At 43.9% G+C, this 27,042-nt stretch overlaps 2 protein-coding genes across 10 annotated transcripts in view; both read right to left on the bottom strand.

The window, feature by feature from the left end:
• LOC121006028 (M1-specific T cell receptor beta chain-like) overlaps window positions 1-27,042 on the bottom strand; it is a 961,123-nt gene that overhangs the window by 146,049 nt on the left and 788,032 nt on the right. For 4 of the 9 annotated variants that reach the window (XM_040438923.1, XM_040438924.1, XM_040438921.1 and 1 more), the window contains exon 4: window positions 16,849-16,855. The exons of the other annotated variants lie outside the window; for them this stretch is intronic. In XM_040438923.1, coding sequence (XP_040294857.1) covers window positions 16,849-16,855 — 7 coding nt within the window. The remainder of the gene's footprint in view (window positions 1-16,848; window positions 16,856-27,042) is intronic. 9 annotated transcript variants of the gene reach the window in all.
• LOC121006034 (anionic trypsin-2-like) lies at window positions 603-12,396 on the bottom strand. The gene is made up of 5 exons (XM_040438930.1): window positions 12,357-12,396; window positions 11,977-12,127; window positions 2,470-2,723; window positions 1,866-2,002; window positions 603-752 (listed from the first exon to the last, which is right to left on the bottom strand). The coding sequence occupies exons 1-5, from the start codon at window positions 12,394-12,396 to the stop codon at window positions 603-605; spliced, it is 732 nt and encodes a 243-aa protein (XP_040294864.1).

The following is a 27,042-nucleotide window of genomic DNA, read 5'->3' as shown; positions in this document are numbered from 1 at the left end:
CAAACCATGATGTTCCCTCTACCAGCCCCAAACTATGAATTCCCCTGCACCAACTCCAAACCATGATGTCCTGTCCACCAGCCCCAAACTATGATAATTTTTTTGCCTTGCTTTGCTGTTTACAAAAAAAGGAACATCCAACCAGGAGACCACTATAGGTGTGAGTTAGAGCAGAGGGGAGGGACAATAAAGCAGCTCAACTTAGAGAACACTTCACAGTGAAGCCTCCTGGTAAGAACTGCTGACAGGCTCCCTTTAAACCTATAGAGATGCCGTGCACCAAAGGTTTAGGTTCCAGAAATACCAGGGTAATATAAGTTTGATATCTGTATGATGTTCTTATGTTTGTGTGGGTTCATCTTTTCAGCTGATAATAGGATATTTATGTTAATTGTCTTCCCATGAGATCGGGGGCCGGTATATTCCAGCCCTAGTTATTGTATAATCAAGATGTGAATATTAGAATCTGGGAAAAGAGAACATTCTGCATAATCACAATAGGGAGTCTTGGACAAATGAAGATAATCCGTTGATGTTTATTGTAGAGACCAGAACATCTTACATTCCAAATCTTGAATTATATCTGCTTCTTGTTTTGTAATTTAATTGTTAGCAATAACTTCTTTAATCCAATTAACGAACTTGCAGACCTTGGTGTAGACACCGGGATAATCGGGTTGTGCACATCCATAACCCCAGGACACTATTCCATGCAGTTCTCCATTACAAACCACTGGACCACCGGAGTCACCCTATAAACAGGCAAAAGTAATGTAATGTATGTACACAGTGACTCCACCAGCAGAATAGTGAGTGCAGCTCTGGAGCATAATACAGAATGTAACTCAGGATCAGTACAGGATAAGTAATGTATGTACACAGTGACTGGACCAGCAGAATAGTGAGTGCAGCTCTGGAGTATAATACAGGATGTAACTCAGGATCAGTACAGGATAAGTAATGTATGTACACAGTGACTGCACCAGCAGAATAGTGAGTGCAGCTCTGGAGTATAATACAGAATGTAACTCAGGATCAGTTCAGGATAAGTAATGTAATGTATGTACACAGTGACTCCAACAGCAGAATAGTGAGTGCAGCTCTGGAGCATAATACAGAATGTAACTCAGGATGAGTACAGGATAAATAATGTATGTACACAGTGACTGGACCAGCAGAATAGTGAGTGCAGCTCTGGAGTATAATGCAGGATGTAACTCAGGATCAGTATAGGATAAGTAATGTATGTACACAGTGACTCCAACAGCAGAATAGTGAGTGCAGCTCTGGAGCATAATACAGAATGTAACTCAGGATGAGTACAGGATAAATAATGTATGTACACAGTGACTGGACCAGCAGAATAGTGAGTGCAGCTCTGGAGTATAATACAGAATGTAACTGAGGATCAGTACAGGATATGTAATGTATGTAAACAGTGACTGCACCAGCAGAATAGTGAGTGCAGCTCTGGAGTATAATACACAATGTAACTCAGGCTCAGTACAGGATAAGTAGTGTATGTACACAGTGACTCCACCACTAGAATAGTGAGTGCAGCTCTGGAGTATAATACAGGATGTAACTCAGGATCAGTACAGGATAAGTAATGTAATGTATGCACACATTGACTCCACCAGCAGAATAGTGAGTGCAGCTCTGGAGTATAATACAGGATGTAACTCAGGATCAGTACAGGATAAGTAATGTAATGTATGCACACATTGACTCCACCAGCAGAATAGTGACTGCAGCTCTGGAGTGTGATACATCCACATATTAATATTCCACGCGAACACTGTATAAATCTATTGTTTCTTTCAGATATTATAGCATGAATATATATTATGGGGATTTCAGAGTACCTGACAGGAGTCCTTTCCGCCCTCTGGATAGCCCAGGCAGATCATGTTGTCTGTAATCAGTCCTGGGTAGGATCTATTACAATCTGCCTCAGATACAACAGGAACATCCACACACTGCAAGATGTCTGGGTTTTCAACTAGAGAATAGAAACTGTATATTAAATGAAATGCATATTTTAGACATACGAAAACTAATAAAGAATGATTTTTTGACCTTTGCGGGACAGTGTTGTGTGTGTAATGATTAATGTGCAGGGATGTAGGAGAAGCTGATCTGCCCCCACCAGATATTATTGTCAAAGTTGTAAACCTGTGTTATCTGCCCCCAGCTTTAAAATTTAGGTTTTTAATTGTTAACCCACTCTCTGATGATAATGAGATGACTGCTGTCAATGCCCCCAGTGCACACAGCACAAGCAGTAAGGTTGCAGGAAAAATGCATCTATTGCAAGAGTTGTTTGACTTTGGGGATAAAATATCTGTATAAGATATAGCCAGGTTTTTCTTTGACCATTTTGGAGAGAAATGCTCATCCTGAAATGCTTTTATTGATCTTCATAAGAATATTCAGTCATATCCTTCTCTCTGTGAAGCATCAACTTACATCCGGTGTAACCCCAGCCAGACACTTTGCACTTAGTTCCCACAGGTGGACTACTTCCAGGAGGACAGTTTTCGGGAAGCCTGATGGGCTGCACTGCTTCATTCAGCTGGGCCGGCACTGAAAGCTTGATCAACATGATGTCACTATCATAAGGGTTATACTCTGGGTGTCGAACGATCTTCTTACAGTCAATGAACTGTTCTGTTCCATCCGACAATCTTAAATTATATTCTCCAAGCCTGCATTGAATATTTCTAAAACAGAGGAGAAGAAATCATTGACAGGGTAAAGGTGATAGGTGCAGAAATGCAACTCTTATATTATATTCTCCAATCCTGGACTGAATTTTTCTGAAAGAGAGGAAAATAGAGCATTGACGAGTTAAAAGTTACATCTGACGAGGTTTCTCATGGAAGATCTCAAGTAGGCAATTGGCATTAAAACTTCTTTGAGACTGTATTATCGGGAGACTTAATAGACTTAACATGACTTAGGTGCATGAAGAGTTACTAATAGCAACGCTTTTTTGCCACAACCACCCAAAGCTGCAGTAGAAATTGGTCTTGTAGAAGAAAGGTCCTCTGAATGGGCTTCATTCAAGTCAATTTTTTCTGGCACACATGTACTTGACACTATGCAGGGATAATCATTGAAGAGTCTTAGGGTCTATCTTCCACTGCATTTGCAAGGTATATCAGAGGTAAACATTAGAAGACCACTGTATAGGGTCACATTTAAAGAAAACATATGGAATGCTTATCTATACAGTTAAAGGGGTTGGCCAATCTCTTGATGGCCTATCACTAGGATATGCAATCAATGTCAGATGGGTGTGGGTCCCATGAAGTGAGAATGAGCACATTGAGCTCTATTTACTCTCCAATCACTTATGTGGGAATTTGGAAAATAACCAAGCGAGCATGTTTGGCTAATTTTTGAAGTTCCATAGTAGTGAGCGCACGGCACAAGACCACCTCTCCATTCGCCTTTATTAGACTGCCGTAAATAGCCAGCGATCGGCTATTTTCGAACCTCCCTTACAAGTGAGGATGAGCGTCCTTGTGTGGTGCACTCACTTTCATATTAAGGGACTCATTCTGGAGAAACGAGAGGTCATAGTGGTGTCTATCTGACGTTAGTGGCACATCTTAGCTATATGCTTTCAATGTCTGAGATGGGAATACCCCTTTAAGAAAAAAAAAAATTTTATACCGACATATACCTCCCAACTTATGCATTAGGCTACTTTCACACTAGCGTTCAGAGCGGATCCGTCTGCTGTCTGCACAGACGGATCCTCTCCTATAATGCAGACGTTTGGATCCGTTCAGAACGGATCCGTCTGCATTATAGCTTAGAAAAAATTCTAAGTGTGAAAGTAGCTTCAGACGGATCCGTCCAGACTTTACATTGAAAGTCAATGGGGGACGGATCCGTTTGAAGATTGAGCCATATTGTGTCATCTTCAAACGGATCCGTCCCCATTGACTTACATTGTAAGTCTGGACGGATCCGTTTGTCTCCGCACGGCCAGGCGGACCCCCGAACGCTGCAAGCTGCGTTCGGGTGTCCGCCTGCTGAGCGGAGTGGAGGCTGAACGCTGCCAGACTGATGCATTCTGAGCGGATCCGCATCCACTCAGAATGCATTGGGGCCATACAGATGCATTCGGGGCTGCTTGAAAGCCCCTTCAAACGGAGCTCACAAGCGGAGCCCCGACTGCTAGTGTGAAAGTAGCCTAAAAGTACTCTCCTGGAGCTCAGAAATAAAGTTATCCAGGGTTCCCTCAGTTTTTAGCTAGCCCCATTGTGTTTGACCTAATCGCTATATCTACCAAATTTGGAGTACCGCACACCGTCATTGCTGGTGCCAATAAGGACTTGCTAGTCGTAATCAAGTAGTAGAAAATTGCAGCACATAACATTTTTTTGTACAGCACAAAATCAGGACATAGTGAACAAACATAAAGGGGTGAAGGAACTAAAAACAAGGGACAGCTTGTTAGAGTCCGGGAGTGAACAAAGTCGTATAGCCAACTACGGTATTGACATTGCAATAATGACATGGTGATATCTAATATCGCGGTCTGGTATTATCATGGTAAGCCTAGAAACCTTACTGACTCATCACACAGTTGGGCCAATATAAATGTAATGGTAGTATACAAACATGCCTGCATGCCCAGTGGTAGTCTGATTAAAATGAAAGAGTTAACAGCAGCTAGGTAGGCATATCATGGAGCCATGTATAAGTAGAGATGATCTTACTATGCATATAGTAGAGTGATGGAATTTTCTACTACTTGATTACGACTAGCAAGTCCTTGCTGGCACCAGTAATAACGGTGCGCGTTACTCCAAATTTGGTAGATTGAACGGCACTGCGAGTTACCAGCACCCTATCCAAACATGTCAAATGTCTTCTCATATGACACCAACACTACTGACAGCATTGTTTCTGGAGTGTACCTACCCAGCAATTTCCTGCATATACCCAGCCACGAATTAAAGATACGCAACTATGAAAGAGATCGCAAACGCCTGATTGGATGGGAGCTTCATTGCAGTACACTCGCTGAATATTATAAGAACAACCGTATACCAAGAGGCCTGCGATCAAGACTGAGACCTACAATGTTTGCGGACAACGTAGAATTCTGTACATGATTTGAGAACATCTTAAATAAGTGCTCTTTTGATATAATCCTTCTCACCATAGAACACCTACAGAAGTCAATAGAAGAGCTGTCTAAGAACATTGAAACCACAGAAACTACCCTCACTACATTAGCACCAGAGGAGGACTGGAAAAGAGCGAAAGAAAGGAGTGACAAACAATTGAGCGAATACAGAAAAATAACAGAACAAGCGACAAAAATGTATACGTGACGCAGAAGACTACCGCTTGAATAACGTCTACAGGTGGAAGGGAAACCCACAACAGAATTTTTGGGACAACAGATACCCTCATTATTCAGGCCCTGGATCCTCATCAGTTAGCGACTGATCAGGAGTAGGGTTGAGCGAACCCGAACTGTAAAGTTCGGGTTCGTACCGAACTTTACGGTGTTCGGCACCCAAACCCAAACATTTCAGTAAAAGTTCGGGGTTCGGTGTTCTGGTAATATTAATATACCATCGGATCAGAGTTTTCTCCAATCCGATGGTATATTTTAACTTGAAGCATTCCCATCACCATGGGAACGCCTCTATGTTAGAATATACCATCGGATTTGAGTTAGATCGTGAAAACTCAGATCCGACAGTATATTCTAACACAGAGGCGTTCCCATAGTGATGGGGACGCTTCAAGTTAGAATATACTTCATTGGTGGCAGCGGAGCTGCAGTTCCGATCGGAGTCCCAGTTTAATCGCTGGGGCTCCGATCGGTTACCATGGCAGCCAGGACGCTACTGCAGTCCGGGCTGCCATGGTTACTTAGCACTTTTAGCAGCATTATACTTACATGCGCTATTTGTGGCCAGCCGGCGCTCCTCCTACTGGTAAGTGAAAGGTATAGCACAAACCTGTCACTTACCAGTAGGAGGAGCGCCCGGCCGGCCACAGACAGCACACATAAATATAATGCTGCTAAAAGTGCTAAGCAACCATGGTAGCCAGGACTGCAGTAGCGTCCTGGCTGCCATGGTAACCGATCGGAGCCCCAGCGATTAAACTGGGACTCCGATCGGAACTGCCGCTCCGCTGCCACCAATGATGGGGGGGGTTGTTAACCAATTATTTTAATTAGGGGGGCAGCCGAGGCCGCACTGGACACCAATGATTTTAATAGGGGGTGGGGGCCGCACTAACCACCAATGATTTTAATAGGGGGATTGGGGGGCCGCACTGGCCACCATGGCCAACAATGATTTTAATACTGGGGAGGGAGGGAGGGGGGGCACACTGGCCACCAATGATTTTAATACTGGGGAGGGAGGGGGGTCTGGCCCCTGCTGCCTGGCAGCACCTGAGGGGTTAATTGGTGCGGCACCTGAGGGGTTAATTGTGTGGATCACAGCCCCCTTTAAGAGATCGGGTGCTGCCAGGCAGCAGGGGCAGTTATGTACACAGTTCTTAGTATATTCTAACTTGAAGCGTCCTCATCACCATGGGAACACCTCTGTGTTAGAATATACTGTCGGATCTGAGTTTTCACGAAAACTCAGATCTGAAAAAGCTAATACTATTATTTTCAGTTATAACCATGTTATAACGGAAAATAATAAAGTGACGTTCGGGTCCCCATTGACTTTAATGGGGTTCGGGTTCGGGTCCAAGTTCGGATCAAGTTCGGGTTCCGAACCCGAACTTTTTTTAAAAGTTCGGCTGAACTCCCCGAACCCCAACATCTAGGTGTTCGCTCAACTCTAATCAGGAGGCTATAGGAGAAGAGGCAGACCGGGACTAGGCGCACTAGGAGAGGCGGGAGGAAACGGTCAAGGAGGCCAAATACAGACAAGATCCCAGGTAAGGACAACTTAGTAGTTAATATCTCCTCCACCAACCTATCTCCAGCACAGACTTACATTCTACAGAAAGGACTATCCTTCTGCCCAACACCTAGCCTGAACACATTCACCCTGGAACAAGAGCTCCAGAGGTTTTATCGTACCTTGAGACTAAAAGTACATTTTAGCGAAATGGAACCAAGACCATTTACCACCACTGATTCCCCAAGCACATTATCTTTGGAATCAGGAAGAAGAGCTCATTCATGCCTCCACGTAATAAACATGCACATGCTGTGCACCTATCTGTGCACTCTACTCCATCTAGGAGCCATTGCTCCTAGTGGCTTTTGTACCTGCTGGCGATTACTACTCCCAGCATTTGCTTGGCGGTGAACATCGTCTCCGGCAAACGAATCATACTTTTTGGCCCATTCTATATATTCCCCTGATGAGAGGACTGTTTCTGCCTCAGAAACCTGCATGTTGGGATCTTTTCAGGGCTAAATAGGGAATGCAATTCCAGGGTTAGGTTCCGGACAGGGGTCCAATTAGTGGGACACCCCGTGGCTAGACCAACAGGACTATTGTAGGGTCCCGAGGGTCATCTAGGGATAGAAAGGAACATCTTCCTGTGATCCCTTCACATCGTACTGACTCTCTGCTGTCAAACTGGACCACCCTAACCAGAAACATCGGAACAGAGGTGTCTGGAGAACCCACCATCTGTAGGGTAGGACACTGGGTTTCAATGGTGCCGCCGTGCACCTTATGATATGGGTGTAATTGTGCATGTTTGTTGCACGGTTTCTTTTAACACCTAATCATTGTATGTTTTCTGTTGTTTTGTTGTATGTTGTTGTGCATTATGTATACACTACTAAATGCTCTTGTCTGCATTATTGCCTGAATTGTGCACATAAGGTGTCAGTATACATTGATTGCTACTGCCTTGTTTCTGTGCACATTAGGTACTAGTGCATGCCAGCTCTTGTTACCTTCTAGTGTCCGACACTGACTGTGTAAGTGTGGACACAGCTGTTACTGTTTCCATAAGAGTCCCTTTGATTGTGGGGCAGTGGAAAACTGTATTGTGTATTCAGCTTCTAGTTATTTTGAGGGATATATCTCATTTATTTTATATTATATCTAAAGTAAAAGTTAAGTCTTAAATAATCCAGATCACTATTCACTACTTCTTATGACTCATGCGAGTGATCATTTATGTACATCATTTTTTCTGATTCACGTAATAAACACCCAGTAGAAACATTCATCTCCTTTGCCCAAAATACCATACACGAGATTTTAAAAGATAATACACAAGGCCACTACAAACACACCAACAATCTAATAGCAGAAGAAAAGATGGCCCTAGAGTCCCTACAAACACAAAACGACATCATCATTAAACCAGCCGATAAGGGTGGTGCCCTGGTCATAATGGATAAAACAAAATACATGAGCGAGATCAGGAGACAATTAAGTGATGACATAACATATGAGGTCCTGCGTCAGGATCCAACAAGACAAGTCCAAGAACTGATATCCAATATCCTCACTACATATACCAACCTAGAAGTGATTGATACCAAAACAGCCACATTTCTTACTAAACAAAATCCCATCACACCGGTATTTTACACTCTGCCCAAGATCCACAAAAACCTGCAAGACCCCCCAGGATGCCCTATTGTGGCTTCCACGGATTCAGTCTTCTGCCCATTGGCCATCTACCTTGAAAAGATCCTAACTCCACTGATTAAGACGTCTAAATCCTTTCTCCTTGATACATCAGATTTAATTTCTAAATGACAACAATCAGACAAAACACCAAACTGTACACTGGTCACATTAGATGTTAATAGCTTGTATACGTCTATTGAACACGATAAGGGGATTCAGGCCACGGCCAGACTCCTATACGCGCAATCCGAACTACACTTGGTACAACAGGAATTTTGCATTGAATTATTAAAAACCATATTGACAAAAAAATAAAATCATGTTCGGTGACACGTACTATGGACAGAAGAGGGGTACCGCCATGGGTTCCAATGTGGCCCCTCCGTATGCAAATGCCTATATGATGGCCTTTGAAGAAGATCACGTATATACACACCCTTTATTCCACCAGTTCTCTGTCATGTGGCTTTGCTTCATTGACGAAATTTTTTGCATATGGAGGGGCCCCACCTTCACCATTGAGGAATTTGTTTAGGACCTCAACAAAATCTACCCAGAATTGTGTTTCACTATGCATGTTAACCAGGAAGAAATCAGCTTCCTGGACATGATGGCAAACTTGACCCAATGGGTAACATAACACTGGATCTCTTTAACAAACCTACACACCGCAATAGTCTTCTCTATTACAATAGTTGCCATCCCAGGGCCACTAAAAATTCCCTTCCTAAGTCACAATTCATACGAGTTAGCCGCATCGTCTCCAGTAGCGACATGAAAGAAATCAGACTTAAAGAAATGACACAAAAATTTTAGATGAGGGGGTACCCGCCATCTCTCCTTGATTTCACAAGAAATAACATAAGTGACACCACCCCACCATGGAGGATTGAAACTCAACGACTGGCATGCGTAACGACATATCATCCCCTCATCCTCAAGATTCATCAGGCACTAAGGAAACATTGGCCACTACTAACAAAAGCCTACCCTAATATTGTGGAGTCTAGCTAAACCCCTCTCACCTGCTACAATAGACGCCACAACATCAGGGACAAACTCGTTAGGGCCGACATAGGGAGCTTTACCAAATTACCCAAACATACATTTTTGATGAGCCAGCGACAAGGGACATTCCCCTCTCTACATTGCACACAATGCTCTAGTGTCATCAGAGGTGAACACGTCACTCACCCAAGAACAGGACGACCATATCCTATTAAGGGATTCTATACGTGTGACTCCAGTTTCGTAGTTTATTTACTGATGTGGCCTGGCATATGTGGGCGAGACAACACAACATGTACGCGATGTACAATTAGACTTGGACACACCATGTTACCTGTTCCACACCACTTCAGTGAAAAAAAACACCGGGTCTCGCAACTACGATTTCAATGTTGGAACAAATTGACTCCCCAAGACGCGGCAGTAACCGGACCCTACGTTTAAAACAAAGAGAGCTATACTGGATCCACACATTGGGAAATTTATCACCACACGGTCTCAACCGGGAATGCGACTTCTTTATAAATATTTAATGTGACTATGAAAAGTTATTGACTCAATGAGACTAACACGTTTTCTATTTCCTGTTCAGACTCGTTGAAATCACAACTTGTAAGGGTGAGATAAAATTATACGACTTTGTTTACTCCCGGACTCTAACAAGCTGTCCCTTGTTTTTAGTTCCTTCACCCCTTTATGTTTGTTCACTATGTCCTGATTTTGTGCTGTACAAAAAAATTGTTGTTTATTTTTTTTGATCTTTATGCATGTATCCTACTGCTCACAGAAATACGTATTGCTTTGTTCTAGATTATAGACCGCTGAAGAAGGCCCTGATAGGCCAAAACGTCCGGTCGCCACATTGATTTGTACATGACTGTCTTACATACCCTGTAATTGCACTGGATAATGATGATCATATGATGATATACGATTAAAACATAACCTAACGGCAAAGAAAAATACTGTGTGCTGCAATTTTCTACTACTTGACCTAATTGTTATGATCTGGCACTGGTCATTACGGTCCTGTAGACTGGCTATGCTCGGCAATAGTACAATAACAGGCTTATTTACTTCTGGCTGGCTATGGTCAGGGTCAGAGACTTGTCTTAACTATGAGATGTTCCCAAGTGGCACGTGGCCCAGTAGTGATGTGCTTCTTGGGGACAAGTAACAGCTGATGCTAGTCATTGCATGCAGTGTTTTATGTGACCCCCTTTATAGCCCAGCAAGTTAACAAATCAGAAGATCCCTCAACACAGCCATGCCGCAAAACCAGAGCAGAAGACACTCGGAAAGTATGATTCTTTGATTCGGTCAAACGCACACTGGAAAAAGTTTAGCTGAACATACATGGCAAAGACTATCAAAGGGGTTATCCAGGTAAAGATGATAATGACCTATTCTCAGAATAGCAGTAATAAATTGTTTAGAGCAGCACCAATGCACCTTGTATGACTCCCTTGGAATCCAACAGCATGTCCAAACCACCGATCCTCAATGGTTAACAGATCAGCGTAAAAATAGAAGATGACAGCAGCATATCAAAATGAGGGTCCTTTATTCACCGAACATCCATGAAACAATGTACATAAAAGTGCAACGTTTCGGCTACATAGTAGCCTTTATCAAGCATCAATGCTTGATAAAGGCTACTACGTAGCCGAAACGTTTGGCAAATAAAGGACCCTCATTTGGATATGCTGCTGTCATCTTCTATTTTTACGTTATTCTCAGAATAGTACATCATTATCACATCAGTGGGGGCTGAATTCTCAGCATCCTCGCCTATCAGCTGTTCCAGGGAGCCGCGGCGCTCACCGAAGCTCTGGTGGGCGATGCAGGATCCCAGCAGCTTTCCAAGGACAGCACCATACATTGTATAGTGGGAGTTCTTGGTATTGCAGCTCAGCCCTATTGACTTGAATGGGGCTGAGCTTCAACTAGGCCATGTGACTGATGTGATGTCACTGGCAAAGGAAGATGCTGTGGCGCTCAAGGCCTCTTCTAACAGCTGATTGTGATTGCCATTGTTGCACCCGCCTGCAGATCTGATTCTGATAACCTATCCTGAGGAAAAACTTAATTTCCTAGATAACCCCTTAAAACTTCTCTTTCTTGTAATCATGGGAAGCAGATCTTACATAGCTTTTCTCCCATAAAAATAAACCATTATTTCAGAGGGCTGTTCCCATCTCATGAAGTAATGACATATGAATAGAATATACTATCACTTTATGACTATTGTGGGTCTGACCTCTGAGAATGAGGGATTCCCACCAAACTCTTTTAGAGTGCGCATCGGTGAAACATTTGCCTGCTGTGCATAGAAACGCCTCAAATCCTTCAAAGTACTTACGATTGATAGCAGTGAGCAGCAGACACCACCCATTGCTCGTTGATCAGGATTCCTCCACAGAAATGATAGCCCACATTAAGAGACACCTGATAGGGAACTCTACAGGGTTGACCTCCAACTATCTTATCATCATCGTCGAAAGGCTTTGCCACTGAAGAGAAAGACATTCTGTCCATTAGCTACAAGTAGTGCGGTCTAAATATAAATACATACATTAAAATATTAAAAAATAAATGTTACTTTCCATTTACAAAACTAAATTAGCCTGGAAATTCCGTTTTTTGTTAGTTTCTTTTTTCAAAAAGTTTCAAAAATGTTGTCTGTCTAGAGCTTTCTAGCTTGCATGGACTACTGTAGAAATAAATTTTAAACTAACCCACCAGAAAGACCCAGAAGGGACAGGACTATAAGGATCTTCATTGTCACCCAGAAATGTCTCCTATGGACCAGTAAAAGGTTCTTTATACCGCGGTTTATCAGTAATGTTATCCTCTTCCTTGTTGATACTAACAGGTTCTCTGCTAATTGTGAAAACCTGAACAGGTGGCTTGGCTTGGAATTTGCTTATTTTCCTTCTCTCCATCCATGGAACAAACATGTTTACCCTTGGGAACCATAGACATGCATGGTACATTCAGTAAGCATGAAATCCAGTAAGGAGACCATGTTGGGGGATCACGCAACATAGACTTATGAAGGTGTTCAGTAATCTACACCACTACAACAGAGAACAGATCATATTCTAAAGTGGGAACTCAAAACCCACTGATCAATAGGCTGTAGGAGAGACACCATGGATTCAGCTGCCTGTTGCTGTTCTGTGATCTTCATCCATGTTTACTACATGTTCTTGAGAGCCAGATTCACTCATGGAAAAGAATTAAAAAATCAACATCCCTCCTTCACCTACAGCAGGCATGGCCAACCTACGGCTCTCCAGCTGTTGTAAAACTACAACTCCCACCATGCCCTGCTGTAGGCTGCTAGCTGTAGGCAGTCTGGGCATGCTGGGAGTTCTGTTTTGCAACAGCTGGACAGCCTCAGGTTGGCCATCCCTGACCTACAGTAACGTGTGCTTTCCTGGAAATAGCAGTTTTTGATCAAGCACCAAAGTGCTCGGGTGCTCAGGCCGAACACATTGGGATGCTCGGGTGCTCTACTTATCACCCGAGTATAATGGAAGTCAATGGGAGAACCCGAGCATTAAACCAGGCATCCCCTGCTCTAAAGAAGAGGGGGGGCCCCGTTCATAGGAAAAGGTCAGAAATTGATGGAAACACCACCGAAATGGTTCGGGAACAGCATGGGGAGGATGTCTGGAGGCATCTTGGACTCCCAGGTCGCTGCTGGGAACAATGTTGTTCGATTAGTACACCACTTTTCCAGACTGACAATAATATGCACAAAACCAAAGATAAAATTGATTTTAGAGGAAAAATTAATAGGAAACATTATTTTCTGTATATTTACTTGTATATAAGTACAAGTGCTGCCAAAAATTACAAGGAACAACCTGTATATCACATAAAGGAGGGCCTCATTCACATTGTGGTACAACTGTTCAGGTAGTGGGACTCCTACACTCATAAAGCCTATGCACTAAGGGAAAGGGCTGCCAAAAATTACAAGGAACCGGCACTCCAATACACTCTTTGTTACACATAAAGGAGGGCATCATACACAGCCTTGAAAAATGATGAATGTTGACCTGCTGGTGACCCTCAAAAACATTTGGCGCAAGGGCCTGCTGATCTGACCATCTAAAACATTATGGGTGGGGGCCTGCTGCCGTTTGGTGACTCTAGATAACCTAGGGCCGATCGCACGTCCCGTGACGGCGACGATCCATTCGGATGTCTGCCCTATCAACTTTTGATGTTATTTTCAGCCAATACCATATAGACCATGGGTAACAGGGGAATCATGGTTCGATTCTGGAGAGGGAGCCTGAGAAGCAGCTACAGCTACCACATCCAAGCAAGGCAGCATGCAGGCAATTTACCAATTAGGTGTAATCAGGTGAAGGCCTGCTGGTGAGCTGACCCTGTAAAAAATTATATGCGAGGGCCTGCTGGTGAGCTGACCCTGTATAACATATGCGAGGGCCTGCTGGTGAGTAGTGATGAGTGGCATAGGCAATATTGGAATTTGCGATATTTCTAAATTTTTGGGCTGAATATTCGCCATAAATTAGCAAATTCGAGAATCCGTGATCTCCAGTCATTACTTACTTGATTGCGAAAATCGGCAAGGTAATATATTCGCGATAAAAATTTGCGATTAGAATATCGCGATCAACACTAAGTAATAGGCAACTTTCCTATTGGTTGCTAGGAATGTTGCTAAGTGCCGATATTCACGATAAATTTGCCATTAGAATATTTGCGATCAACACTATTCGCAGATACGAATATATAGCACTATATTCTATATTCTAAATATTAGCAAATTCTCGAAATGGCGATATTCGCGATTAAAATTTGCGATTTGAATATTCGCGCTCAACACTACTGGTGAGCTGACCCTCTAAAACATTATATGCGAGGGCCTGCTGGTGAGCTGACCTTCTTAAAAATTATATACATGGGCCTGCAGCTGAGCTGACCCTGTAAAACATTATATGCGAATAGCATACACTCACCTAAAGAATTATTAGGAACACCTGTTCTATTTCTCATTAGTGCAATTATCTAGTCAACCAATCACATGGCAGTTGCTTCAATGCATTTAGGGGGGTGGTCCTGGTCAAGACAATCTCCTGAACTCCAAACTGAATGTCAGAATGGGAAAGAAAGGTGATTTAAGCAATTTTGAGCGTGGCATGGTTGTTGGTGCCAGACGGGCCGGTCTGAGTATTTCACAATCTGCTCAGTTACTGGGATTTTCACGCACAACCATTTCTAGGGTTTACAAAGAATGGTGTGAAAAGGGAAAAACATCCAGTATGCGGCAGTCCTGTGGGCAAAAATGCCTTGTGGATGCTAGAGGTCAGAGGAGAATGGGCCGACTGATTCAAGCTGATAGAAGAGCAAGGTTGACTGAAATAATCACTCGTTACAACCGAGATATGCAGCAAAGCATTTGTGAAGCCACAACACGCACAACCTTGAGGCGGATGGGCTACAACAGCAGAAGACCCTACCGGGTACCACTCATCTCCACTACAAATAGGAAAAAGAGGCTACAATTTGCACGAGCTCACCAAAATTGGACTGTTGAAGAGTGAAAAAATGTTGCCTGGTCTGATGAGTCTCGATTTCTGTTGAGACATTCAAATGGTAGAGTCCAAATTTGGCGTAAACAGAATGAGAACATGTATCCATCCTCTGATGGCTACTTCCAGCAGGATAATGCACCATGTCACAAAGCTCGAATCATTTCAAATTGGTTTCTTGAACATGACAATGAGTTCACTGTACTAAAATGGCCCCCACAGTCACCAGATCTCAACCCAATAGAGCATCTTTGGGATGTGGTGGAACGGGAGCTTCGTGCCCTGGATGTGCATACCTCAAATCTCCATCAACTGCAAGATGCTATCCTATCAATATGGGCCAACATTTCTAAAGAATGCTATCAGCACCTTGTGGAATCAATGCCACGTAGAATTAAGGCAGTTCTAAAGGCAAAAGGGGGTCCAACACCGTATTAGTATGGTGTCCCTAATAATTCTTTAGGTGAGTGTATATGCGAGTGCATTAGCATGTTGATATGATGGAAGAGGAGAAGGAGGATGAGAAAAGGAAGATTCAACCATATATCCTTTTATGGTGGAAGGGGTGCATGGGAACTCTGTATTCAGTACATTATAAACAACACATTTAAAGTGCCTTTATGTTCAACAGCTTTCCTCTGGTGGAGTAGAGAAGTTATGGTCAATCCAGGCCTTGTTCATTTTTATAAGAGTCAACCTGTCAGCATTTTCAGTTGAGAGTCAGATGCGCTTATCAGTTATAATGCCACCAGCAGCAATAAATACCCGCTTAGGCAAAATGCTGGTGGCAGGGCAGGCCAGCTGTCATGAGGGTGTCAAGAACCACGCCTGACTCCGTTATACCCGGGGTCAGGAAGTCGCAGCGGTTGGCTGCACGCTCTATGTAAGATAGGGCTGTTTCCTTATGGTAGCTTTCTGGGTTTGCTTTGCAAACCCTTTTAGCTCACTCAGGGATCCGTAGCTCCTTCTCCTCAGCTGTTCCTTGTCCAGCACTCCCAACCTCCTTATATTCCCCTCTCACACTTCTCTGGTTGCCAGATATAGAGCTTCCTGCCTGGACATCTATTCTGACCCTCTGGAGCTGTGTTGCTGCGTTCTCTGGTTGTTGGTCCAGAACGCTACCCTCCGGATCCCTGTTGGACCTTTGTGGTCGGCTGTGGTCGCCCACCTGGGTGTATGTGTTTGTCTGTATTGTCTGTCCTCTCCCTTGTGTTTCCCTCTTAAGTGTCAGTGGTGCGGACTAGCGATCCCACCGGCCCGTTCACTATCTAGGGCTCATTTTAGGGAAAGCCAGGGTTTAGGCACGTGATCGCCGCACGGGTGAGGAACCCGTCTAGGGACGTCAGGGCAGTCAGGTGCCAGCCGCAAGGTGAGTCAGGGATCACCACCTTTCCCTCTCCCTTGGACAGGGCTTTCCCTTTTCCCTCCCTGTGCGTGTCGCCGGTCATTACAATAACCCAATCAAGTGAGGCTGGACGTATTAAGGGAGGCCGACATGATGGGTTTTGGGTTACAGTACCGGGAGGTAAGGGGTTAGCAAGGAGCTAGTGGAGCGGGCTGTATGGAGGGGCTGGGTATAGGTAATAAAGGGGGGTGGGCGCATTTGGTGGAAGCGCCATTTTAGAGGAAGCAGAGAGGAGCAGGCATCTCCCTCCCACCCTCCCCCTTTTTTCTTGGGTTTGGTGATTGGTGGGTTAATAAAAAAAAAAAAGTTGATAGGGATGTTGCGGCAGTCGAGGCGCTGGAAGGTCATAGAAGCTGGTGGTATTGGATGGTATGGAAAATGGGAGGGCCTCCAGGATGGGGGCTGGACTCTCATAGTTGAGGCATTTGGTTGGTTCAGAGAGGCGTCCATCAGTTGGTGTCTCCGAGCTGGAGTTTTGCGGGTGGAGGCAAGATGGAATTGTCGTGTTGGGGTGTTTATACATATATGATTAAGAATTTGGGGCTTCTATGACCTCCCTCGTCAGGGGGTATGTCACTGTCATTGTTATATACATGTTATGTATTTATTTATTTTATTAATAAAACGGCTGCTGTGGCCGATTTAATCCAACCCAGGCTGTGAGTGTTCTTTGGGTAGAAGGGTTGAGGTGCAGTTTATCTTCTTAAGTGAGGTGAGAGGCCCTGGGGAATAACCAATAACCCAATCATGTTTTCTGAGATTTCTGAGTTGTGTTATCTAATCTAAGCAAACACCTTCAATTGCTTTTCAATGGCTTTTGTCTCAAGATAACGCGATGAGTTAAGAAATTTGAGTTAAGAGCTGGAGTGCTAACCCTGCTCCATCTGTAGATACATCAGTTCTTTTCTTAGGTTTAGACCTTGTGGATATCTAGTGTTAAGTCTCCAAATCCAGAAGGCTTCACGTGAGAGAATCTTTTGCTTAATATCTCCTCCCCTCATTGGGACTATAACTCTTTCAAAAGCAAATGTACTAAAACCGTTGAGACCGCGATTATGTATATTGATGAAATGGTTTGCTGCATTAGTTACTCCAGTAGTTGTGGGATTAAACTAAATATAGTTTAGATGCTCCCGTAATCTCTCTTTGTATTTTCTACTTGTACAGCCCACATACATCAAATCGCTGGATGTAAATTACTCCTGCTGTATTACAATTGATATAGCTCTTAATAGGAAAAATTTCTGAATCTGTTGAGTTATGAAATTCTTTGGTTGTACAGTCGTGGCCAAAAGTTTTGAGAATGACACAAATATTAGTTTTCACAAAGTTTTCTGCTAAACTGCTTTTAGATCTTTGTTTCAGTTGTTTCTGTGATGTAGTGAAATATAATTACACGCACTTCATATGTTTCAAAGGCTTTTATCGACAATTACATGACATTTATGCAAAGAGTCAGTATTTGCAGTGTTGGCCCTTCTTTTTCAGGACCTCTGCAATTCGATGGGGCATGCTCTCAATCAACCTCTGGGCCAATTCCTGACTGATAGCAACCCATTCTTTCATAATCACTTCTTGGAGTTTGTCAGAATTAGTGGGTTTTTGTTTGTCCACCCACCTCTTGAGGATTGACCACAAGTTCTCAATGGGATTAAGATCTGGGGAGTTTCCAGGCCATGGACCCAAAATGTCAACGTTTTGGTCCCCGAGCCACTTAGTTATCACTTTTTCCTTATGGCACGGTGCTCCATCGTGCTGGAAAATGCATTGTTCTTCACCAAACTGTTGTTGAATTGTTGGAAGAAGTTGCTGTTGGAGGGTGTTTTTGCACCATTCTTTATTCATGGCTGTGTTTTTGGGAAAAATTGTGAGTGAGCCCACTCCCTTGGATGAGAAGCAACCCCACACATGAATGGTCTCAGGATGCTTTACTATTGGCATGACACAGGACTGATGGTCGCGCTCACCTTTTATTCTCCGGACAAGCCTTTTTCCAGATGCCCCAAACAATTGGAAAGAGGCTTCATCGGAGAATGTGACTTTGCCCCAGTCCTCAGCAGTTCATTCACCATACTTTCTGCAGAAGATCAATCTGCCCCTGATGTTTTTTTTGAAGAGAAGTGGCTTCTTTGCTGCCCTTCTTGACACCAGGCCATCTTCCAAAAGTCTTCGCCTCACTGTGCATGCAGATGCGCTCACACCTGCCTGCTGCCATTCCTGAGCAAGCTCTGCACTGGTGGCACTCCGATCCCGCAGCTGAATCCTCTTTAGGAGACGATCCTGGCGCTTGCTGGACTTTCTTGGACGCCCTGAAGCCTTCTTAACAAGAATTGAACCTCTTTCCTTGAAGTTTTTGATGATCCTATAAATTGTTGATTGAGGTGCAATCTTAGTAGTCACAATATCCTTGCCTGTGAAGCCATTTTTATGCAAAGCAATGATGGCTGCACACGTTTCTTTGCAGGTCACCATGGTTAACAATGGAAGAACAATGATTTCAAGCATCACCCTCCTTTTAACATGTCAAGTCTGCCATTTTAACCCAATCAGCCTGACATAATGATCTCCAGCCTTGTGCTCGTCAACATTCTCACCTGAGTTAACAAGACGATTACTGAAATGATCTTAGCAGGTCCTTTAATGACCGCAATGAAATGCAGTGGAAAGGTTTTTCTGGGATTAAGTTAATTTTCATGGCAAAGAAGGACTATGCAATTCATCTGATCACTTTTCAGAACATTCTGGAGTATGTGCAAATTGCTATTATAAAAACTTAAGCTTTTCCAATTTCCAATATTTATGTAATTCTCAAAACTTTTGGCCACGACTGTACATGCTACTTTGCAAGGGTGACTCCCGCATTTTGAAAAACCTGTACACTTGAGCCAGGTCGGTGGGGTCTGTTTTTGTGCTGATGTATATATAGATGGTGACAGTGTCGTGCCCAGGGTATTGGGTCTCCTGGACACTATCTGGCATCCATCTTTCAAAAACATTTTTCAATGATCTTTTTTTATTATAGGGAATTGACGACTATATGCTAGCACGAGAGTGGTTTTGGGTTCATTTTCTTGTTTTACGGTAAGTATATCAGATCTATTATTTGCATTTATTTCTATTTTTTCATTTGTATTTGTATTTCTATTTTTGTTTGCTTGAACACTATTATTCCTATTTCTAAAATATTTGTATATTTGTCTCTATTGTAGTTTATTGTAAGGCCCAATAAATCTGATCTTAATTTATTCCTCGCAATGTTCAAACCCCTGGAAAGCATCCAATGTGGATATCCCCTCATTTTCAGACGTTTCCAGATGATTTCACATTCTTCATTAAATGCCACCTCTGTGCTACAATTCCTGCGGGCGCGTGTGAATTCTTCCACTGGTATTCCTTTAATTGTATGGGTGGGGTGATGACTATTCGCTTTTAAAATATGCTTCTCATATAAGACATACATTTCATTTTTATCAGTGCTAACTCACCTACACAGGATTTTATGAACTATTTAACAATTTAACTTAATTTCACATGTCACGGGTGTGTTGGTTTGAACAGGTGTCTGATGCGCTGATGATCAGGCCCACCCCCCCTCCCCCTGGAGTGGATGGAGGTTGAGCCTATTTAAGTTCATGGCGGAACAGACACATTGGATTATGATTAAGAACAGGAGTATTCGAAACGCGTAAATCGGGGAAGAGTGGGAAAAGGTGCCACTGTATCTGTACATTTTTTATTTGGTGAAATAAAGACCTGGACCGAAAAAACTTTCACTATTGGTGCTGGATCCTTTTCTTTCTACACACAGATATTCATCAGGACTTGCTTGGGTCTGTTTCGTGCACCTACCTACAGGATCGATACGGGTGAGCTGGATATTACAATTTTTCTACTTCTATTCTACTGTCAGGAAAAGTGAAGGAAAAAGCTAGGAAAAATGATTGTGTAGAATAGGGAAAGGCAGGGAAATCTGTTAGCCAGGAAGTGAGAACTGAGGATCTGGGTGTGCTAGACATTGTATTCTAGCTGCAAATACTGCTGCAATCCTTGCTGTTGCTAAATACCAAAAGCAGCTACCTGTAAGAATATTTTTTTCTACCTTTTAAAAGAAGAGAGGGGGGAGAGGGAGGGATAGGCTCAAACACATGTTTTGCCATCCATAGGATAGATAGCATTTGCAATCTCAGTGAAAATGTGAATTACTATGAAATTAGTACGAAATCTGTGTCAGTGCATCTCCAGACAGTTCATTTTTTGAAATGTAAGTTTAAGAAAATAGCATATTTGTTTGGCATACAATACACAGGGTAGCGAACGATTATAACTTTGAGAGATAACAGGAAATTCTAGGCTTAAAACCATGTTGTTGCATTTCCACATACTGTAGTTGAAATGTCTTTTTTATTTTGGCTGAAGTTAGGGTTAGCATATAAGTGTGTCTTTCAATACACAGGGCAGCGAATGATTGTATGTCTGAGTGGTAACGTGAAATACTAGGCCGAAATCTGTATCGGTGCATCTCCACATGGTTGATATTTTTTTTTAAGTTTGTGAAAATAGCATATTTAGCATATACAATACACTAGGTAGCGGACGGTTTACATCTCTGTGTGATAACGTAAAATACTAGGCCGATATCCTTGTTGGCACATCTCCAAGCACTTCAAGTGTTGGTCTGGGAAATACTTGCAAGTAGGTTGACAACTAGAGAAAGTTTTTTTTTTTCTCTGAATCTGCATATTTTAAAGCCGAAAGATATTAGGCCAAAATCTGTTAGTGGCGCAGATACTGAATCAGAAGTTCCAGAAAACAGATTTGCAAACTGTTCCATACTTTGCGTTACTGTGTACATTGAGGCCCAAAAATGTCAGGGATACGGAAGGGTTCCAAATGAAAGATCCAAAGCCAGAATGTGGGTAGTAGCAGGACCAGCTATCCGGCCAGAAGTAGTAGTAGTAATATTAGGCCCAACATTATAGTTGAGAAGAAAGAGGATGATGAGATTGTGGATTGGATGGCTCACTTCTCCTCTCAGTCACAGCAGGATGATGTGGAGGTGACTCCTGAGTCCACACAGTGCTGTGGAGCCAGTAGGTCTCCTGCTCCTCTTCCTTGCAGCCCCAGAGAAGACTTTTAGTGGAGTCCCCTCAGTCTTCACTGTCCCTTACTAGTGGGACACCTTCCTTTTTCCTAAGAAATGTAAAGAAAACCCCACCACACCCTACAGAAGATAGTCAAGAGAGTGTCCCTGTTGACGAAATGTGTGAGAGCAGTCAGTATTTATATTGCCCTGAGGAGGAGGTTCAGGAAGAGGCTGCAGACCGTATGCATAGCTGTGTTGGTGGTGGTAGTACTAGTGGCACCTGTAGCCATGACATTGTTGGTGGGCCAGCGACAGTGGCAAATGCAGAGCAGGGGAGGGCGCCAACAGTCTGATAAAATTGGCAGGGAGTGTGAGAACCCTAATGATAATTGTGTGTTGGACAAGACATGGGAGCTGGATTGGGGAGCTGAGGAGGAGAAGGCAACATCAGAGGAGGAGCGTGGTGGTGGCAGCAATAAAGAGCAGAGGCCACATACCTCCCAAAGAACAGCCAGGGCCATGTCTGCTTTAGGATCTGGTGATGCTGCTTATACTGTGGGAGGGTTAGTCCCAAAACATTCCAGAGCTAAGCCAAGCTCAGCTGCCTCTACCTCTGCTGCGCGAGTATCTTCCATCTGGCATTTTTTTCTCCACACTAGTGGAAGACAGAAGCTTTGCCCTGTGCAAGCTATGCAAGAGCAAAATAAGATGTGGGTAGACAAACACAAATGTAGGCACCACAGTTCTATTGAACCACATGAAGGGGCATCACCCCATCCCGTGGGCAAACAGGTGGCAGCCAGCCAGGCCACATCCAGGGATATTAAGGTGTCTTTCATAGTGATGAGCAGCATAGGCAATATCTATTTTCGTGATATTTTGTGAACTTTTCGCATAATATTTGCAATAAATTGGAGAATTCTAGAATTCGTGATCTCCAGTCATTATTTTAGCGATTGCGCAAATCAGCACTAATGATGCACATATTTTTTTTGCGCAATACATGCAATTTTATCAGGTCTGAGTAGATATTACTGATTGGTCTGTTGTAGTGAAAGTTGTAGCACTGAAAATTTAGGACAGAGCGTAACGTGACAAAGTCCTTTTTACTAAGTTTAAGGTAGAACCTGAAAATACATACAGTAACAGTAGTCTTTAGTGCAGTATGATGACTAGATGGCTTCAGTTCTGCACTTATATGTCGCTGGCTTCATCTGGTGATTAGGGTGTCTTTAGCCATAGTCCACTAGTAATATACAAAGTGGTCGGACAAATTTTACCCCTGGGATTCCTTCTGCGTCTCGAATGGGCTCTTTCACACCCACAAATGACAGTCCATCTAATACAGGGGTGCACAACCTGCGGCCCGAGGGTAAAAAAGGCGCACCAAAACCGCAACAATTTACTTGCGAGGGTTCACTTTAATCTTAATGAAGACTCACATCACATATCCAGGATTAGGGCTCATGCACACGACCGTTACGTTTTTAGCGGTCCGCAAACCGTGGATCCGCAAAAAACGTAAGCCGCCCGTGTGCCTTCCGCAATTTGCGGAATGGAACGGGCGGCCCATTATAGAAATGCCTATTCTTGTCCGCAAAACGGACAAGAATAGGACATGCTATATTTTTTTTCTGGGGCCACGGAACGGAGCAACGGATGCGGACAGCACACGGAGTGCTGTCTGCATCTTTTGCAGCCCCATTGAAGTGAATGGGTCCGCACCCAATTTTGTCTTGCATCAGACAGCCTCAGCAGCAGGAAAATGTGTTGTTTCGAAGTCAGGCAGTGGCAGCCTGATGTCTGTTAGGTGCTGAAACCCTTTGAAGCCACAACGTTTATCAGTAAGGACAACCGCAGCATGAGTGATTTCATCCTGTCATATTTAGAACAGATGCTGACGCTCATGCAGCAGAGGACGACGGTGGAAGAATAACATCTAATGCATCTTGCTGTCCATCCTATAGCTGTTGGAGACCTACACCGAGAAACTGCCATAGATATGGAAGAGGATGAGGAGCTGCCATTGCAAGAGGAGGAGTCGGAAGTGGAGGAGCAAGAGGATGATAATGACTATGGCACCGGCCAGGACATCCAATCGTCTCAGTGGTAGGAACAGCCAGAGCGAACTGGCTCTTCAGGTAAGGGGGCCAGAATGGCGAGCTTTATGTTTGCTTGCTTACGCAGTGACAGGCATATTGCTGACATCAAGCAGTTGTAACGGGGTGCCGAAGGCGCACTCGGTCTCCCATCAGCCGCAGACCTGCTGCTTAGCTTCGGGAGCGAGGATCTGTGTTTGACCTTATTCCCAGGGCAGCTTTGCTAGCTGGGAGGGTCCCTGCTCCTAGGTCTGCCTTGAGCGCCGAGCTGATCACTTGGTGCTCGACTGGTCGGTCTGTCGGTCATGTGATGCTGGCCACGTCACATGACCCTCACTCCCCACTATAAATACAGGCAGCCTGCTGGCCACAGGTTGCCTGTTAATTTTAGGTATCTGGTGATTGTTTTGTTCCTGCATACTTACCTGATCCTGTGTTCCCTGACGATTCTCTGCCTGCTCCTCCTGTACTGCGCATCTCTCCTGGTATCCTGACCCCGGCTTCCACCTGACGATTCTTTGCGGACTCCTGTTGTACTTCGTTTCTCTCCTGGTATTTGACCTCGGCTTTTCCTGACTATTCTCTGCTCATTCCTTAGTACTGCGTAGTTTTCTAGGTATTGACCCGATCCGTTCATGTTCCGTTATTTGTCTTGTCTGTCTTCCCAGCACATATCCTAAGTTAGGGACTGCCATCTAGTTGTCCCCTGTCATTAGGACTTGCGAGGCAAGTAGGCAGGGCCAGGGGTGAGGGTGAGGGTGGAGCGCAGCGGTCACTATCCTCCCCCTGTGTGTAGTGTACCTTACCGTCACAGATTAACAGGCCGTAACCTAACCACTGTATCGTGAATCCTCTGGTGACCCTGACTGACCATGTCTAACCTGACACAGATGGTGCAGGAGCTAGGGGAGAAACTCTGTTCTTTTGAGCTAGGACAAGGTACTTCCATACCTCAGGCCTCCAGTCCACATTTAGAGCCCCAGATTAAGCTTCCTGAGCCCTTTTCTGGAGATCAGAAGAAGTTTCTTTCCTTTAAAGAAAATTGTAAACTTTTTTTCCGTTTGCGCCTCATATCCTCTTGCCCCGAGACTCAACACGTGGGCATTGTCATTTCCCGGTTACAGGGTGATCCCCAGGACTGGGCATTTTCTTTACCTGCTGACGCCAGTTGTTTAACATCAGTGGAGGTTTTTTTTCAGGCCCTGGGTACCCTGTATGATGAACCAGACAGGACACTGGTAGCCGAGACTGCTCTAAAAATTCTGGTTCAGGGCGATCTACCTGCGGAGGAGTATTGCACCCAATTCAGAAGGTGGTGTGTTCCCTCAGGATGGAATGAACCAGCACTTAAGAGTCAGTTCAGGTCAGGTCTGTCTGATAACTTAAAGGATCTTCTAGTGAGTTATCAGCTTCCAGAGACTCTAGAAGAGATGATGACCCTTGCAGTCCGACTTGACCGACAGGTTAGAGAGAGACGACAGGAACGACAGTTCTCTTCTCAGATGGTGGTCCAGCCTGAGGTCTATCCCAGAAACAACGCTGAGGTCTCTACCGAAGAACCCATACAGGTCGGCATGACTCAAGGAAATCTGCGCCGCAGACGTGGAGTGTGTTGTAACTGCGGAGATCCTGACCATTGGATCAACCAGTGTCCAAAGAAGGCCTTCTCCATTAAGTCTCCCAAGGCAAGGCAACCTAAAGACCAGGTACACCCTGATATTACGAAATGTAAGCTTTTGGTACCTATAACAATATCTCTGGGGGTTAATAAATGGCCGGGTAAGGCCTTTATTGACTCTGGTTCGGCGGCCAGCTTTATTGACTTTGAGTACGCCATTAGACCGGGTATTCCAATTTTTTCTCTTCCTACACCTATCCATGTCATGGCTATTGACGCCACTCCCCTGGTAGGTAGTATGGTGAGGTCATTTACCTCAGAGATTTCTTTAACCGTGAGGGTGTGCCACTCTGAGAAATGTTCCCTCTTAGTCCTGGAGAACTTACCGGTCGAGGTGGTACTAGGGTTGCCTTGGCTCCAATTACATAACCCCACTATTGATTGGTCCAGGGGGGAGTTGGTGAAATGGGGACCTAAGTGGGACTCGTGCTTGTCTGTGGTACAAGCTGGGGTCTCAGTAGAATCTGATATATTACCCACGGTCATTAGGGAATATTCTGATATGTTCTCATCACCTACCCCGGAGGTTTTACCACCCCATAGCTTTCTGCTTTTCCAAGACTGCTTACCAAGAGCTGATTTACAAGAGCATTGAGATATTCAGGAGATACTCAGGAGGTAATCTGGAGGTGGATACAATCTAAACAAGTAAGATTTGTTTGTTTAAAATCTTTCCCCTCTTTACGATGGCAGATCTGGTTCTGTGCAGGAATTGTTGTGCTTTTATTTCAGGTTCCACTCTTCAGAGGTTTGGATACTGTCTGATCTGTAGACAGCTCTCCATAATGCAGCAGGAAATTACCTTTTTGAAATATGAGATTTTTAAATTAACCACTAAACAAACTCAGACTGAGAACATTGCAATGCCACTGCCACAGAGGCCCCCTAAAATAGGGAGATGGGTTTCTGTAGGTTCTGGTAGACTGAAAGTTGTGGATAGAAGGCATGTCCCACAGTCTGTGGCTCTCCATAATTCATTTGCAGCACTTTCAGAGTGCAAGAGCAACATGGAGGATGGCTCAAGCACAGTGGGTGAGAAACAGTCATCTCCCATGCCTAAAGTATGTAAGACTGCAGCCAAAGACAAAAAGGAGAAGGTGAGGATTGATAGTAAGCAGCTGTTGGTGGGCGATTCCATCATAAGAGGTGTGAAGTTTGAGGAGAATGGTGTTGTGAGATGTCTCCCTGGTGCTACCGCTAGCAGGGATAGACGACGGATCCTTAATATTGTTAGGCAAGCAAAGCAGGAAAGGGAAGTGGATGTTATTCTCCATCTTGGGACAAATGATCTGGCTTGCAATGAGGTTTCAAAGGTGAAAGAAGCTTTTCACACACTTGGAAAGGATATATGGGAGGTTGCATCAACTGTTTCATTCTCTGCAGTTTTGCCTGTGCATAACCTTCAGCATGACAGGAAGATGCCATTAAGGAATTCAATGTATGGCTTGGTGAATGGTGTCTGAACCAAGGGTTTGGCTTTGTGTCTCATGTTAGCTCTTGTCGGAATGGAAAAGAACTGTACAAGAAAGATGGTTTGCATCTTTCTCTCAAAGGAACGAATGTCCTCGGTGAACAGTTCCAGGTATT

Source organism: Bufo bufo, chromosome 6 (assembly GCF_905171765.1).
Source record: "Bufo bufo chromosome 6, aBufBuf1.1, whole genome shotgun sequence".
Taxonomy (NCBI): Eukaryota; Metazoa; Chordata; class Amphibia; order Anura; family Bufonidae; genus Bufo; species Bufo bufo.
This window is presented reverse-complemented; position numbering and strand designations above follow the sequence as displayed.